Source organism: Chrysochloris asiatica, unplaced genomic scaffold, assembly GCF_000296735.1.
Source record: "Chrysochloris asiatica unplaced genomic scaffold, ChrAsi1.0 scaffold00267, whole genome shotgun sequence".
Taxonomy (NCBI): domain Eukaryota; kingdom Metazoa; phylum Chordata; class Mammalia; order Afrosoricida; family Chrysochloridae; genus Chrysochloris; species Chrysochloris asiatica.
This window is the reverse complement of record NW_006408785.1, coordinates 3,571,574-3,590,764: the sequence shown is the minus strand read 5'-3', so window position 1 is coordinate 3,590,764 and position 19,191 is coordinate 3,571,574. Positions and strand designations below refer to the sequence as shown.

The 19,191-nt window shown below is 37.9% G+C and overlaps 1 protein-coding gene across 1 annotated transcript in view; it reads right to left on the bottom strand.

Moving 5' to 3' along the window:
* The window catches only part of LOC102832836 (potassium voltage-gated channel subfamily H member 8-like), a gene marked incomplete at its 3' end in the record, with an annotated part of 520,053 nt that overhangs the window by 310,263 nt on the left and 190,599 nt on the right, over positions 1-19,191 (bottom strand). Inside the window, exon 2 of the mRNA XM_006874245.1 lies at positions 5,905-6,138. Coding sequence (XP_006874307.1) covers positions 5,905-6,138 — 234 coding nt within the window. The remainder of the gene's footprint in view (positions 1-5,904; positions 6,139-19,191) is intronic.

The following is a 19,191-nucleotide window of genomic DNA, read 5'->3' as shown; positions in this document are numbered from 1 at the left end:
CTACTACATCCATAAATATAGGTCAAATTCATCAAATTGTAGCAATTTACACTTGAGGAGCAACCTTGTTTTGCACAGATTTATTTTTCCTTCCTCCCCAGGTCTCATTCAATGTTAGCATAAAGCTTATTTTATCTTCCTGTATTCTGAAGCCAGGCTTTGTCAACTCTTGTTGAAATAGATGCATGGCTGGGCTGCTTCATCACTCTCTAAATATGGTGAAATTCTACAATGACTTCAGTTCATGACTATGCTAGAACAAGAACTTTTATATCCACAGAAGACACAAGACTAGACATTACACTTTACATTTTTTAGCATGTTCTAATTGTTAACTTATTACATGAATGGTCACCATACCTCTTACTCTGAAATTTGCATCATGATGGAACTCACTCTGCACACAATTCTAGAAACTTATCTTTAACAATCATATGAAAGTCATATATACTGTACATGTAAAATTTTAATTTTGAGGATAATCTGACATCCTATGGCCCCAAGGCTTTTGCCTTCTTTCCTATATTAAGTTCCAGTTCTAAAATACCCATAGGGCATAATGAGAGATTCTTTTAAAAAGTCAGCAGAGTTGTATTAACTAGATAGAATAGGGGTCACCAAAAATATTTTAAATATAAATTTAATACTATAAGTAATGTTTATTAGGATACTTTTCTGCCATGAAAAGGATGAAGGTAATCAAATAATTGGTTTCCTTTTTTTTTTTAATCATAAGCAGACCTCACAACCTGAAATGAATATATCTTATTCAGAAATAGTCCTATGTCAGTGAAAACAGTGAGTTTGCCCAATGTGTGAGATATATACTCGATAGTATAGAAACTACTTTAGGTGGTACCTATAAATAAATACCCTACATTTTAATATCTATGAATCAGTGTTTGAAATCCTAGGCAGCTAGCCCATCAAATCTACCTTTAGACATTTTGGGGGAAATGTGGAAAATGCCACAGATGTCTCTCCATTTATCTCTTGCTTTATTTTCATTTCTCCTCCTCTATTTCTATTCTGTCAGTCTTTTCTTCTCTTCCCAACTCATGTTAGGCCCAAAGAAACCGCTTCAGTTTCTTTGTTCCAGTATCTTCCTGACTCATCATGTCACTTAGTATTTCCTGAACAATTTTAATTTTTTAACTTCCACTTTTATCTACATTTCTATCTAGTAGCTTCTGAAAGGAACTGATAGGTCAGTTCCATTTAAAGCAGAAAGGTCAGCTCAGAAAGTTCCCGCAACTATCTTTTGATATTCTAAATTGGCAATCTTGATAAATTTTCTCCGTGGACACAGGGCAATAACAGGGATTTATTATTAAGAAGTGAGGAAAAGTGAAACCTTTGTTGGTGAGTAAAAGGCCATGGAAGATGTTATGAGGAATTTTTTTCCCATCACAACAATTCACCTGCTTATTCTTTGAGGATAGAAAAGGATAATTTCTCTGAGAAATCGTATCCTATCCAACTACTACCCTAATTTTGCCCCTTCAGACTTCTTTTTGTTCCCCAACCTCAAAGAACATTTAAATGGAGTACAGTTTGTAACCCTTGAGGATGTCTAAACTGCCATTTTATGTGGTACAAATTAAAGAGCACAGAAATCTTTTGGGAAGGATTGTTGTTGTTAAATGCCATCAAGTCAGTTCTGACCCATAGCAACCCTGTACAGGGTTTCTGAGGAGCCGCTGGTGAACTTGAACCACCAACCTTGCAGTTCAAATGGCTTTGCAGTCTGGCACATTAACCCACAATGCCACAAAGATGAAAACACCTTTGGAAGTGTATACATCTAGATTTAAGAGTACCAAAGAACAATAGTTACATATTTAAAAAATTTTGATTAATAAATATTTCTGTGATTTTGTCTGACTTTTTGACTTATCCTTGTATTGCTTGTGAAGTAAGAGAACACACACAGAATTAGGAAATATAGTTACTTTTAGTTCGAGTGAGCATGTATTATTGTTTTAAAGTACCGTCAGGTTGATTATGGCTCAGAGGACTTCTGATGTGGTGATGTGGATCAGCACTAGATTGAGAACCCCAAGGTCAGCAGTTCAAATCCGCCAGCTGATCCTGGAAAACAGGGTCACTATGAGTGGAAACCAACTCTACGGCACTTAACAACAATTAATACCTAATTTTAAAATAACTTATTTCTTTATATTGGTTTTCTTCCTATGTTTTTGTTGTTGTTATGTGCTACGGAGTGAGTTCCAACTCAGAACAGCCCTGTCCTGGGTTTCCAAGGAGCAACTAGCAGATGTGAAGTGCTAAATTAAAGAAAAGTCCATCTTTAAGATGGAGTAATGAGGGAAAGAAGGACATACTCTAACACTTAAAATAAGACTAAGAGCTGGAGTTTTTTCAAATAGATAATGCCAGTGGAGAATTTCATACTTTTATTTTCTCCTGGACTCAGTAACCTGGTACATTTGTCATTTTGATCGAACTGTGCTGTCCTTTGTGATAATTTTCATTCGATGTCCTAAACCTTTAGTATAATCTACTTCAAATTTCCAGCCTTGGGCCAGGTTATTAGAATTGCAGGGCTAGGCTGCAAAGTGAAGGCAGTGGTATTCTTCATCATCATTCCTGTGAGATCAGAACAGTAAGAGCAATTAAAGGAGCCAGTGAACAAAGGAACTCAATCCAGAATGTTGAAATGTCTCTGGATAGGATGAGAGACAGGCACACACTTTCCCAAAGATGTTACAAGAAAACGACCTTTAAAAGAAGAAAGCTCATAAGAACCAAGTATTAAAAGTCAGAAATCCATTCATTCCTAAAATATCCGTATGTTCCTCTAAAATCAATTTCAATTCCATCCAGTAATCATTTATTTAGAAATTATGTGATAGACAGTTCTTTTGACTCAAGGCCTTAGGCACTGGAAATATGTAAATAACTAATACATAACCTGTGCCTTCAAAGGCTGAGATTGGAGACAAACATTTATCTAAATAGTTATAATATAGCAGGATTAGCATAAGGTCAAGAGCATTTTCAGTCACTTGTAACTGGATCAGTTGCTTATCTCAGAATGTCTTACAATTCCCCTTGGTGACTGGCTTAGTGCAGATTTATGTCATTAATGACTTTTGCCCACATGGGTTATTTCAGGCATCTTATTTAAAAATGGGCTTAACACATTTCTGGCTGTTGACTCTCCCCACCCTGTGCTCCATATATTCTACTCATTTGCCTTACAAAGTCTCCATCCTTTGGATTTCACACCTAGATTCTCCTCCTTAGTCTACACCTTTTCTCAATAATGCTACATTTGGATATTTTGAGGAAATTTACAAAGGAATACATTCAAAGGGACTCAGAGTGACCTACACAAGGCGCCTAGCTTAGGAAGGACAAGTCTGTAGTCAGCGGATATTTCAGACAAATGGTATCCCTTTTCCCTTTGTTCCACTGGATAGCAGTTTTATCACTCGGGAGCAGTCTACGTTCTCAATGACATTCTCCATTTTCTTTTATATTAGGCTCTCTTTTTAGTGTTTATGGTATGATTATATAGAGCCAGAATCCTTTTTAGTTGATCACAGTTGCTATATATGCCTCATCTACTGACATGGGCAAGGACACAAAGTCTGAAATCTGTTCTTAGTGGCAAAGAATTGGGCTGTTCTTCCCAGAGAGGTGTTCTCCAACATTTAATGGCTATTGTGTATCCAAATCTACATGATCAAAGAACATTTCTGCCCCCCTCCCCCCAGTCCCCGGCAAATAACTTCAAAAAGGGAATGAAGTTTCTACATGTAGACAAATTCTCTCCTTCAGTCACTGACCCCAAAGCTACGTATTAGGAAAGCAACATTATTGTTATACGCAAGGGGGATAGGGTCAAAGGAAATCAAGAATGAAATCACAATGTAAAGAATATTCACACATACATTTTTTGTTCCATGCAAAGCTATTCCCTTGACACCACAGACAGACACACACACATACATGCCTAAACACATCTTCCATAAAAGGAAACTTAGCAAATATATATGTTAAAAGAACTTGCCTCCTTAATTATGACATGACACCATCAGTTAACAAACTCTAGAACTACCTCTTTCACCTCCAGGATAAGTTTTTATTCCTTACACCATTATAATGTGTTTTTCTATTGCTAGTAGACAAGATCATTAACTGAAATAGTCCCTATACATTTTGAGAATGCTGACACCTTTTATTTATATTGGAGAAATCTTTGTACCTATTCTCATGATGCTATCACAAATAACTGCCATCTGCCTACATTTTTTTTTTTTTTTCAGAAATCAAAATGAGACTTGCTACTGTACTAATTAAAGCAATTGTTCTCAACCAGAGGAAATTTGGTCCCCTGGGGACCTCTGAAGCAGCAATGGTGGTGCAATGGGCCAAACATTGAACTGCTAAATGCAACGGTGGCATTTCAAACTCACCAGCCACTCCCTGTAAAGATTGTCTTGGAAACCCTAAGTAACAGTTCTACCCTGTTCTACAGGATCACTATGAACTGGATTGGCTCAATGGCAGTGGATTGGCAACATCTAATAACCTGGACACATGAATTTTCACTACTGGGTGTTACTGGCATCTAGCAGGTATGGGCCAGGGGTACTGACAATCACCCACAATACACAAGATAGCTTCATGCAACAAAGTATTATCCAAACCAAAATATCAATAGTGCCAATGTTACAAAACTCTGTATTAGAGAACAAGTCAAATGTTGTAACAAAAAGAACCCAAAAATATAGTGACTTAAACAAAACAGAAATGTAAATCACTCTCTCTCAAACTGTCCAAATAACAAGGTTTCTTCTCTCTTGCTGTTTTACATTCTTGTATGGTACTGACCTTGTCAAATGGTTGAATCTGGCAAGTCAGTCTTACCTTAACATTCTGACTTATGGGAGAAAAGTTAGAGGACAATTTTCTATTTAAAAGAATTAACCAGGAAGTTGCACAAATCATTCCCTCTCACCTACCATTGACTTGAGATTAGTCACATGCCCAACCTAACTGAACAAGACTGGGAAATATAATTTCTTGCTTGGTAACCACGTGCCCAGGTAAAACTCACAGGGTAATGTTATTAAATTAAAAAGAAAAAAGAAAGGAAAACTATTAAAGAAAGAGGTAGATATTTAGTAATTGGAAATATCCAGGTTTGTTCTAATTTTCAGTTTAGCATGGCCTCAAAATATTGTCTCTTGGGTTTATCCCAACAACCACTGTTCATAAGTTAATCGTGTCTACTTCCACATGGGACCCAAGCACTCCAGATATCACTCCCATCCTCCTTCACTTAGGAGAGTCACAAACTGCAGCCAACAGAAAATGTTTAGTATCTCCCCAGAGGCAGCTAAAAGTTCAGACAAGTTTATTCCTACCCTGAGATATCATGTCTCTTGTTTTGTCTTAATGGCTTAAGAGAGTAGCAAGAACGACTATGTGGTCAGAGGACTGAAACAGAACTCATCTCCTGATATCTTTTAAATTAATTTGCCTTTAGGCCACAGAATTCTCAGGTTTCCGTAATGACTGGCATTGGAATGTGGTTCTTAAAGGAATAGAATCTGGGGAAAAAAATATCTCCAGACAAAAGCACATCCATTAATACCTGTATATTACCACTATAATGATCATAATATAATAGTAGTATAGTTTATTTAACATCTATCAACTAAGTTAATATATTAACATCAAATTGTTATAATTCTAACGCTAAATTTCCAGGTAGTTTATGTTGTTAATGGCTAAATCATTTATGGAATTTCTAGAACAGATGGTATTTATCAGAAATACCATACGCTTTAATGGCAAGATTAGAAAAAATATTGACTTGAAAGATGATCTTTCTCAGATCCCAGCAAGCACCAAAGAAAGCTAACTCACCGTTCTTCTTGTAGAACATAATTTCTCCTTTGAATTCTGTTTTTTCCTCCAATGACTTTTCTATTTGAAGCATCAGTTGCTCATTGGTTTCAATTCCAAATAAGAACTTGCAGCTGCAACTCTTCTGCATGACTTCAGTTCGGGCAAATCCAGCCAACTCACAGAAGCCATCCGAACAGTAGACTATGGGGAAACCCTTAGCCACCTGGGCATTAGCGAGGATGAAGTTACTGTCTGTAGAAAAACAGGAGAAGAGATTCAGCAACTAAATAGGAATAAAAAGTCTTTTTTAATTTTAATTTCGTCAACAAGTTACAAACACATATATTTAGGCACCAGTCTCTAAAATGCATATCCTGGTGTGCTGTGTTAGAAAGGAGATATTCCAAAACGTAAAATATGGTTGATTAGCAGAATATAAGAGTCTTGCCATTTTGTAACACACTGTGGGGGACTATAGTATTCACTGGCCTGACTCTGAAGTGTTTATGAATATGGATTCAAGTTCTTATCTACCAATTAATATAAAGGTGAACTTGAGCAATTTATTCAATCATTCTAATAAATCAGTTTCTTTAGTTTGGCTTATCTCAAAATGAAATAGTGAGACAGACACAGAAAGACAGTGTAAAAGGCAACTCCTCGGAGAGGAGAAACACCTGGAATATTTATTTATTCATCTATGTCTATATTTAATTGCTTAAGGGTCAATCCCGGCACTTCTGCTGAAAGGCATTGAACATCATTAGTTGACCTGGCAACTGTGCTGAAGGGCACTGAAGTATAAGAAAATGGTCTGTATATGATCTCAAATCTAAGCCAAGATCTTATTAGCAGAGTACCAACAGATATCTTACAAGGTTAATAATGTTACTTTATAAGTGTGTTGTGTTGTTGTTGTTAAGTGCCATCGAGTTGATTCTAAACCATAGTAACCCTGTACAGGGTTTCCAAGGAGCAGCTGGTGGCGATGAACCACTGACTTTTTTTTTTTTTTTAATTGTGAATTATATGATAGACTATGGGTCGGAACCGACTCGAAGGCACTTACCACCACCACCACATAGGAGAACACCAGCTCCACATTCATCCTATCCTATTTTGCTTTACTGCAATGATTACAATTCCCTGCATGCATCATCAAACAACCAAAGGGTACACCCCACAAGCCTGCCCCCTGGCTGTCAATACACAGACCCTCTCCCTCCCAGAGTTCAGAGTCCCCAACTGCTCCATCTCTCCACGTCATCATCTCTGCCTCCATCTCTGGAGTTGCTGCTTCTCTGGACAGGGTCCCACACCCCACTCCTCTCCCTTCATGGTCCCAGAAACCTCCGCTCCTGAACCGCAAAATCAACCACTCTCTCCTTCTGTTACACAACGTCTACCTTTACATTTCCAACACTTACAGTCAGACTTTTAGCAATCATTCATTATTGAACCACAGGATTCTTATCCCCATCTCCTTTCATCAGCCCCATCCAGACATGTTGGACACCACTCAGTGGAGATTCTAACTTCCCCCACACCCTATGGAACTAGGTTCCTTCTTGAAAGCTTGAAAGCCAGTCACTTCTTGCCTTTGTAGCACCCCCATTTTGGGTAGTCAATGTCCAAGTTGCCCATCCTTGTCATCCTGTGTAGAGTGACAATGTGAATAACACTCAATAATGATTTTTTTGATAATTATTCGTGCCAGATGTTTTGCTAAGCATTGCATATATATTATCTATTTAATCTCTACATTTATATGGTATGGTGCTGATGGTTAATGAGCCAGGTTGCAAACCCGTATGAACTGCAAGGTTGGCAGTTCAAGCTCACCAGCTGCTCCTCAGAAACCCTGTACAGTGTTGGTATGGGTTGGAAATGACTCGATGACACTTAACTGTTGAGGTCCTATGTCGGGGTCACTGTTATTGTTTTAGCAAATAAAAATCAGAGGAGAATTGAAAATAATACAGTTTTTGTGTGTGTGTTTAGAAATAATGACTGAAGAAAAATGTTTAGAAATACTTCGTGGAGGAAACCGATTACTAACATTCATGAAAGGTTTTGTGAAGAAGAATGTTCAGAAATGAACTTTGAGTGATAGATATGATATATTTGAAGAATAGATACAACGTTTATTGGCAAAAACGATGCATCCTGAAAATGGGATGAAGTAAGACATTTATAAAACCTACTGGCAGGTGATTTTAGGTTCAGAATGAATTTGAGATTTTTATTAACTCACTCATGCATTCACTCATGAAACAAATATCAGACACTGTCAGTATACCAGACAGGGTTACGGTTAGGATTTTGAAGATAATAAAAAAAAAAAAATTAAATATAGGAAAATTTATTGTTAAAATTGTACATAAAAAATTTAAAAAATTATATAAAATATGTGTCTGAAATGTACATAAATACATATAAGCAGATATTTGTATAACTCGAATATGAAATGTTTCTATATACCTAAACTAAATGGAATAACTGGTAACTGTGGTTATTTGTAGAGAGAATAACTATGGACAGAAGTGGACACTTTTAACATATATCCTATCATAACCTTTGTTTTTGTGTTGTTGTTAACTGCCATCGAGTTGGTTCTGACCGAGAGCGAGCCTGTATAGGGTTTCCAAAGAGCAGCTGCTGAGCTTGAACTACCAACCTTGCAATTCAAACTGACTTTGCAGTCCAGCACATTAACCTACAGTACCACACCAGCATTAGGCATTCCCTATTTAAAGAACAGTAGGTTTAACAGATCTGCAGCAGAAAGTCAACCTATAAGGTATGAGAAAGAAGGGATTCCAGACACTCCCCAGTGCCCATTCAGGACAAGTGCTGAAGATCTATCCCATGGGCTTCCACATCTCATTTCACACTTCTATTACCTTGTTTCCAAACATATTCAACCATCAACTGGCAGAACCAAATCCACTTTACACAGTCTTGCTTCAATCAACTTCTAACTTCAAAGTACCAATTTAAGTGCTTGCATCTGCATCCTATGTGAATGGGATGATTCTTGCACCCTTCCAGTTGGCCTCTTCCTGTGGAAGGACATCAGAGCTAAAGAGTAACACTGGGAAGTTTTCAAAGAAATATTGTCTTGAAGTCATGGGCGTAAGTGAGATCACTACAGATGAATCTTTAATTCTTTCACATACACTTTGCAACTATTAACTGTATATTGTGTGTTGGACTGTCCTAGGTGAGAATGAGGAGATTAGAAGTGTTAATTAGGTGTCCTTTCTGCACTTAGAAATCACACATTCATGATGAACTTGTGTGAGTTCCCAGTGAGATTTATAGAAGGGCTGTCCTCGACTTGGCAGTGGGACCATGGTCTTGTCCTCACTAACTCTGCACAGCTTTGGGTCATTAACCATAGGGTATATGTCTCCTCCCTCTATTTTAATATTTTGGCTGAGAAAATGCTTAGAAACTGTAAATGCATTGTACTGACAACGTACTCAAACACCATGTCAGAGTTTTTAATGTGCTTTCAGAAGTCATTTTCATTCAACTGTGGCACGTTTATGACTTTCTGCTATACGTCAGGTGACATGGTCCCATTGCATGGTAGGTTCTACCATGAAGTTATGGAGTATTTAAAGAAATTATCTAGTTCTAAGAGATTACCATTTAGTTAAATAATGGCATGAATACCAATAATATCAAAACACAGCATCTGGTAAGAACCAAATAACTGGGACACAATTATCAACCAGAGTTGAGAAAGTAAAGATTCTAGGCTTTAAACATAGTTAGAAAGCAATAAGATAAAAATAGATGTAGGTGACTACCAAAAGTCCTAGACAATTAGGAGATGTCTGGCTAGAGTAGGTTCAGAGGATGAATGGGGTGGAAAGAATTAGAGACAGAAAGAATATACCTCATAACATTTTGTCCTGAAATCCATTTTGTCCTTTATTTACTAAGCCTCATTAGTTTTCTTTTATTAGCATTTGTCTGGACCTTTCCCCATCTTTCTACTTTCAGTCTTTCTAGAAACTTGTCCTTATTTCCTCCAAAGAAACCTATATATTTCTTATTTTTGTAATTGTTATTGTTGGTAAGTGCTGTTGAGTTGGTGCTGACCCGCAGCGACCCTATATAAGGTTTCCAAGGAGTAGTTGGTGGGTTTGAATCATCAACTTTGTGGTTAGCAGTCCAGTGCTTATGCTACAGCACCACATCAGAATTTGTGATAGACGTTCCAATTAATATCGATTTTGTCACCTATGCATATAGCCTCATGCAACATCTTGCCTAGTTTTTTTTCTTTCTGACTTTAAAGTTATACATTATATTATTTCATCCTGCATAGTCCTTAGTGACTTGCTTCCTTCATTAATTTCCTGAGTATTTTTATAAACTTAGATTGGTGCAAGAAAATACAGTCCTGAGGGTAGTACACTGCTGCAAAGAGCTGCTGAAGGATTCACCACATTGTCTGATCTGTGTTTCAATTAAGGATTATAATGTGTTGTGGTAGTTAATTCTGTCTTCAAACATACTACACAAACAAGGCAAAATAGAAAATAAAAAGCATGTATTTGGTCTTTTCAGTTTATATTTAGCACTTATCCTCAATATGTAATTGCATTTCAATTCCAAAGAGAATTTAGTGGCTGTCAGCACCCCATAAAGCTTAGTGTCCTGGCTACATGATTAGTACTTCTGTTTGGGAAAGAGTAGTTCTTCTTTCCCAGCTATCTACTTGAAAACATATGCTGTTCTAAATACCAGTGCTGGAATCCCCAGAGAAAAAATATGACATTTACTTTAGAATTATGTAAAACAAAGTCACTGCCACAAAGATTATAAACCTATCATGGGTATATCACTATCCATACATGTGCTAAAAGTATTTAACCTTTTAAAGAATCAATTATGCATATGCAATATTCAGTTAAATGCCATGAAACCTTTCCTTGCTTAGTTCTAAGTCATCCTTTTATATGCATTCAGTCAGTGCTACTAACCAATAGGATCTAACCATATTGCATTTGATTATATCTTTAACTGCTTCCTTAACAAAATGTTGTCACTGATCACCAGAAGGAATTTCACAGATAGTAGAGACCAATGTCATCTTGTCCAAACTCCTAATATGAGTATAGATAAACACTTTTACATTCAAATGGAGGTATTCTAGACATCTTTGACTTCTAGAGCACAAAGAGGGTGGGGATAGGAACAGAAAGCTATAGAATTAAAAAAAAAAAAAAAAAAAAGAGGACAAACATTGGTCTACTAACTCTTTGCATTCTATTTTTTGGATGAGAATGTTGAGACCTTGAAGAACTTCTCATCCTGTTCAAAGACCCAAGCTAAGGATTAAACTTTGGTATATGAGTAAGACTGTGTTTATCATGTCATGCATTCTTCCTGTACAAAATGACTTCTTCTCTACTCAGAAGAAATGAATAAATTCCTAGAAAAATATATTCACTTCTTCATATCCCCAAAGAATCCAAAGCCACAGAATCTGTTTCCACTGGGACAATTTGTTAAAAGTCAAGGGGTGACATGTGCCAAACAATTTGGGTTCTCTCAGCAACCTTTATGTCACTTCATCATTTCCTCTAAGAAGTCAGTATATAAAAACTATGACAGTAACTTTCTTGGTTCCAAAATATTTTGCATAATCCCACTCACAGTGTAGCAGAGGCTATGGAAAAGTAGTTGTTATTCACATGATCTGGTTTACCATTTCATCATGACCTTTTAATGTACACAGTACTACTAAAGGTGGATGCAAGTGGATGGGTACTTCAAGGAGCATAGAAGCATAGATCTAAGCTGGAAAGTTTTTTGAAATCCCACATTGAACATACAAATTCATCAGAATTGTGTATTCTCTCTCTTGTATATTTACGCTTGCTCTAGTGTTTTTGATATTGTTTTAATATGTTAAAGTTAAGTGTCATCCATACTCATAGCAACCCTGTGTAGGGATTCTTAGGCTGCAAATCTTTATGAGAGCAGGAAGCCAAATTATTTTTATTCAATTGAAACTTCAGAGACACACTTTGTTTTCGATAACTGTGTTCATACCACTTAGTACACTACAATATAGCTTAGGTTTGTGGACTATGACTCTAAGTAGTTTAGTGCATGCTCAGGACTGTTGCCATTAGGTGCCACTGAGTTAATTGCAATTCATAGCGACCCTATGACAACAGAATGAAACACTACCCAGTACTACACCATCCTCACAATTGTTATTGTGTTTGAACCACAGATGTTGTTGTTGTTGTTAAGTGCTGTGCAGTTGGTTCCGACCCATAGCGACCCTGTAGAGGGTTTCCAAGGAGTGATTGCTGAGCTTGAACCACCAACCCTGCAGTTTTTTCAAACTGTTTTTCAATCTGGTGCATTAACCCACAGTGCCACACGTAGGCAGGTACAAATAACTTTTTCCAAAGAACCTTAAACAACCTTCTCAGCACACATCCTGAGAACACTCCATATGACAGACCCCTGGAACCATGTAAAACATTAGAGTCATTTATAGAACCTGACTTGGCATCAAAGAGAATCCTAAAAGTCGCATGATGGTAAGAAAAAAAGTACAGCTATGAAAAATCATAGAGACCTTTACTAAATAAAAAATATAACAATGTGGGAAAGCAATATGCAAAATATTAAACAGACCTTTACCTCACTCCTTATACAAAACCAACTCAGCATGGATTAAAGACCTAAAGGTGAATCCCAAAATTATGAAGGCCATCTATGAAAAAATAGAGACAAATGTGAGGACACTAATTCAGGGAATACACAGACTACCATACATTTTTAAAACTACACAAATAAAAGTAGACATAATAGATGAGGGGGACACATTAAAAATTAAAATCTTATGCGCATCAAAAGACTTCACCAGAAGAGCACAAAGGGAACCCAAAGAATGGGAAAAAATCTTTTGCAATGACACATCAGACAAGGGACTCATTTCTAAAATATGGGAAACAACAACACCCCTACAAGAAAAAGACAAATAACCCAATTAAAAAAATGGGCACAGGACATGAACAGACACTTCATCAAGGAGGAGACCCAGGCTGCCAACAGATGAAAAAATGTTCACGGTCACTAGCCATTAGAGAGATGCAAATCAATGAGATATCATCTCACGCCAGCAATAACAACAAAGATAAAAAAAAGTAGAGGACAATAAATGCTGGTGAGGATGTGGAAAGACTGGGATGCTCCTACATTGCTGGTGAGATAGCAAAATGGTCCAACCTCTCTGGAAAGCAATATGACGCTTCCTCAGAAGGTTGGAAATAGAAATACATTATGATCCAGCAATTCTTCTACTTGGTATTTACCCACAAGATATACGAGCCATAACATGAGTAGATATATGCACACCAATGTTCATATCAGCACTATTTACAATAGCAAAAAGATGGAGACAGCTTAAGTGCCCATCAACGGAAGAATGGATAAACAAATTGTGGTACATACACACAATGGAATATTATGTTATCTTGGAGAACAACAAGAAAGCTGTTGAACCTTGGATGGATGAACCTTGAGGACATTATGTTGAGTGAAATTAGTTAGTCACAAAAGGAGAAATACTGCATAGAGCCACTACTGTAAAAGACTAAGAAAAAGAACCCATACTAAAGGGGGGTGAGGGTGATTCTATGTGGATTACTGGGATGTGCGGGGGTGAGGGGAAGGTGAAGCACAGGGTAGGGAATAGACATAGGATAGTCTGGGTGCTAGGTAGGAGGGCAATACACAATAAGGGGAAGGGGTATGGAAGAACAGGTGGATGGGAAAACAATTAGGCAGGTTTGCATGGGCTAAGTGGGACAGAGGTAAATAATGATGTATACACAACCTTGGAACAACAGACCTCTGGGATACAGGGATTGAGACATGGTTGGAATGGGAAAATAATGTTAACATGCTTGGCTGGCTTTTTTTTTTTTTATTTAAATAAATGTTTTATTGTGTAATGAGTGATATTTTACATCGGGAAACATTAGTTTTGCATTCATTCTATCGTACATCATTTCATTGCCTTAGTTATCATCCCGTGCATGCATCATCCCCCAGCAAAAGGGTATACCTTGCATGTCCCTCCCCACCCCATGGTTCTCAGCACCCAGTGCTTTTCCCTCTCTGGGTCTCAACTCCCCAGGCACTCCATCTCTTCATGTCATCCTCTCTGTCTCCATCTCAGTTGGCTGTCTTTTGAATCTTGGTTTTCCTGGCATACAATTATAAAATAGACATTTCAGGGGAAGAGAAAGGGATAGCCAGAAATATCACCATAGAAAGCTTGTAAGTCTGCCTTCTGCCTATAACTGATTGTTGTTGTTGTTGTGAAGTGCCATCGAGTCAGTTCCAACCCATAGTGACCCTGTAGAGGGTTTCCGGGGAGGGGCTGGTGAGCCTGAACCACTGACCTTGCAGTTCAATCAGCTTTACAGTCTGATACATTAACACAGCACCACACCAGGACTCCTAACTGACTGGAATACCTAAAATGGGGCTACGACATGCCCAATGAAGGAGGCTTCCTATAGAGCCTTTGCATTACATAAGACCATAGGTGGAATCCTGAACCCCATCCAGAGTCTCCTGAGGTGGGGAATTTCCACTGGAAAGGACAAAGAGACCAGCCTGGAGAGGCTAGAAAAATAGAAGATACTTCTTGAAAGAAAGACCTACAGGAAAAATACAAAACAATAATGGCAGTCTGACTGATTACTACAAGAACAAGCAAGTTGCTTGCCCAGGAAACATCAAGGCAAGTGGTCGAGCCCCTTCAGGACAAATCCCTTTCAAGACTAAGACTCAATGGGAATACACGCTCTGGTTGGTGACCATGTTCATCACCGATAAAGGGAAGTAAAGGAAAAACAGCAATGAAGCTGCAGGCTAAGCCCTACAACGGTCAATAGACTCCTGTGAACCCGGTTGGAGACCTGGTTGGCCAGCAGTGTGGCAAGACCTGGGGACTCCTGGGCCCAGAGTCAGTGACATAGCCACAGAGGACTAGAGGGGAGAATGAAGCATCCAGCTGATAAGAAGTGAGGGCATATGCACAAGAACACTCATACTTGCAGATAATACCCACTTGACCTGACTTCAATGGCTGGATGATCAGAGCTCAGCTAGAAGAACAAGGAGGGGAAAAAAAGAGTAATCTGATACAATTTGATGAACTTGACCTACACCTATGGATGCAGTAGTTTTTAGAGGAACAAATCTTTATTACAGTGAGGGTCATTACCACCCCCTCAATACGCATGGTAGACAGGGATGGGCTACTTAGACATTGGCTGCCCAAAATGGGGGTGGGGGGGTGGGGAGCTACAAAGGCAAGAAGTGACAGGCTTACAAGTTTTCAAGAGGGATCCAAGATCCAGAGGCCATGGAGGAAGGTAGACTCTCCACTGAGTAATGTCCAATCTGTCTGGGCAGGACTGATGAAAGGAGATGTGGATAGCACTCATGTGGTACAATAGTGAATAATTACTATCCAAACTGACTGTGAGGGTTGGAAATGTAAAGGTAGACATTTTGTAGCAAAAGTAGGGGAGTGATTGACTTTGTAGTTTAGGAGCAGAGGTCCCTGGGACCATCAAAGGAGAACAGCAGAGTGTGGGACTCTACCCAGAGAAACAGTGATGCCAGAGATGGAGGCAGAGACGATGACGTGGGGAGATGGAAGGGCAGGGAACTCTAGACTCAGAGAAGGAAAGGGGCTGTGTGCTGATGACCTGGGGACAGGCTTGTGGGGTGTACCATTTAGTTGGTTAATGATGCATGGAGGGGTTTGTAACCATGGCAGTATAACGATATATGATAGGATGAAGTAAAGCTAATGTTCTCCCATGTAAACTATCACATAATTCACAACAAAACATTAAAAAAATAAAGAGACAGACATATCAGACAGATTGAGACAAGCTAAGTAGTCCATTAACAGAAGAATGGCTAAACAAACTTTGGTACATACATACAATGGAATACTGCAAAACGTTGAATAATGAATGTGTGAAACATCTCACAACATGGTTGAATCCAGAGGACATTATGCTGAGTAAAATTAGTCAATCACAAAAGGACAAATATTGTGAGACCAACATTGTAAAAAGAAACAATCTATGATTGTTAAGGGGTGGTGAGGGAAAATTATTCATAGGCTACAGGGTAGACACATGTTTACATGGGTGACATGGCAGACAATATAAAACAAGAAGGAGGTTTAGCAAAGGAAAGATGAAGGTAGTGGGGACACAGGACGGAATGTAATAGTTAAAGTGAATAGAGGTAAATACTGCTAACTCTTGGTACATGGAAGGGATTGCACCCATGTAACGAAACAAAGCTTGTAATTTGTTAAATGTAAAACTGGTGATCTGCGCTGTAAACCTTCACTCAATTCACAATAAAAAGTTTTTTTAAAAAACTATATATATATATATATAAATAATGTGAAGTTATTGTTTCTTAACATATCATCTATCTAAGATATATATACTTCTGGAAGTGGTGTTGCATCTCAAAATCACAGCTTTGGCATCCTCAAGGGAATCAAACTGTGTTCATTTTCAAAACCATTTGATTTAGGGAAACCTTATTCTCATTCGTGCACTTTTCAACTTTCTTAAATCTTTCTAACAAATCTCCTTGATTGCCCTGTGTCCTGTGAGAAAATCTATCATGATTACTCTCTGGAATGCCAAAATGGCAGTCACCATAACCTGCTAAGCTGAATTTTCAGCCACTGTTTTGACTGGACATTTTATATGAAGCCACCTAATGCACTGGACTGAAATCCAGATGTGGCCCTGAGGATTAATGCTCTGGACTGAGAAAGCAGAATATGCCACAAAGTTGGCCGTTCACGTTCACCAGCTGCTCCTCACAAACCCTATACAGGGTCACTATGGGTCAGAACCGACTCAATTGCACTTAACAACAACAACAAGACTAAGACAAATGTAATTACTGAGAAAGTTTGTCTGCAGCCATCCACACATGGATGTGATTCTCACAGACATCTTTAAACACAGATTTTTATTTGGAATAACCCTGCTTGTATGAACTGGAATCCTAGCAGCAATGCTTTCTGACTCACCCTCATATTTCACTCCTTAGCTCTTTGTGCCAGGAATGCAGAAACTGAGATTTTGATGGTACAAATCTTTAGTTCTGAAAAGTATCTCCAAAATTTGTTTTTGTTAAAACCAAACTATACATTATGTTGATAAGTACACATACTAACATACCTTGCAGCAAGGTACATGCAAGCTTAAGTCCTCTTTTCCTCATTTTCAAGAAACAACATAAACTTTTATTTTTATTTGAGTTGCATCCATGCTTTCAGAATTATCTTTACATACTGATCCAGCAAAGACATTTGTGTCCCTCGTGATAGATACTGAACATGGTCATCTCTTGAGACCACTTTATTCAGACAGATGCAATATTAATGTCTTTGACTTTAAAATATTTAAATGATCTTTGTACTTTATATTGATTTGAAGGAGTTTAATTGTACCATTCCCAAGCATGATGACATCTTTATTAGATTACTGGTGCTGGTTGCAAGCTAAAGTTTTCAATGTGTTCTCTACCAAAATTTTGAAAATTACTTAGATTTAAAGACATTTTTAAACCTTATTTTAGCAGATTTTATTTAAAAGTACATAGAACTTTTGCAAAGAGGGATTCACACAGCCCTGGCAATTCACACACCAGGCAATTCTACCCTTCAAATTGTCATATTGATAGAATTCATCCTTCATTTATGGCCTGATTTTAAAATACTGTGTAAATGATCACTTCTGGCTAAGATTACAAGAAAATTTTGTAACAGTGCAAAATTCAAAGCTGGGACTTTATTATGTGCTGAAGTAGTAGCAGAAATCAGTGATCTGTGTCTTATGAGAACATCTTGCTCTCTTCAGTTCAAAAAAATAAATAAATAAATAAAACAAACACAGAGACAAATATGAATGAATACACCTCACAACTTCTGCCAATGAGAGTATAGTCTCTAGACTAGCAGTATCACTCTCACCTGGGAGTTTCTTAGAAATGCAAAATCTTGACATTCACCCTAGACCCACTGAATGGGAACCTGCATTTTTAAAGAGATTAATATTAATATGCACATTAAAGGCTAAGAAACCACTTTGAATATCTCTGGAAAGACAGAAAAATCTAAGGAAGGTAGGGAGCAAATCTGAACAACTAAGGATAAAAGGTGAAGAGACTTATTTTACTGCATACCTTAAAAATTTTGTTTTTGGTTATTACTGAGAATATATCAATCACCCCAAAACCATTGCAATCTAGTTGATTAGAGGCCCTAGAGGGCAGAGTAGAACTGCCCCATAGGATTTCCCAGGCTGTAAATTTTTACATCAGCTGACTGCCAAATCCTTCTTTTATGGAATGAGAGGCTGGTGGGTTTGCTGACACTTTGGTTAGCAGCCAAGAGGTCTAGCTACTATGCAACCAAGGCTCCTACACACAGCAAAACAAAAAGCAATTCTACAGTTTCTACATACACAATTCAGTGACTTTGCCTTGGGCAACCATTTTTCCTCTCCTTTTTTGGAGTTGTTCCTTCCCCATTAACATAAACTTGAGTCCCCTTTAAGATTTCTATGTAATTTTGTGAGTTGCTAATGTCAATACGATATATTCATTTTAACTTTTCAGTTTCATACCATACGCATGTAATGTCTATTAAAAAATATCCACTTTGAATTTATTTAACCATTCTTTTGAATGGCTAAATAACTGGATTAAAAACTAATAGCTATGATTCTATTTTTAAAGTCTATATAAGAATCTCCACTAAGTAGTATCCAATCTGTCTGGGCGGGACTGATGAACAGAAATGGGGATAGCACTCATGTGGCACAATAGTGAATAATTGCTAACAAGATTGAGTGTGAGGGTTGGAAATGTAAAGGTAGACATTGTATAGCAAAAGGAGGGGAGTGGTTGACTTTGCAGTCCAGGAGCTGAGGTCCCTGGGACCATCAAAGGAGAAGAGCAGAGTGTGGGACTCTGCCCAGAGAAACAGTGACATTAGAGGTGGAGGCAGAGACTATGACGTGGAGCAATGGAGTGGCTGGGGACTCCAGACCCAGAGAGGGAAAAGGGCTGTGGCTGATGACCAAGGGGCAGGCTTGTGGGGTATACCCTTTGGTTGTTTGATGATGCATGGAGGGATTGTAATCATGACAATGAAATGATATATGATAAGATTAATGTAAAGCTAATGTTCTCCCA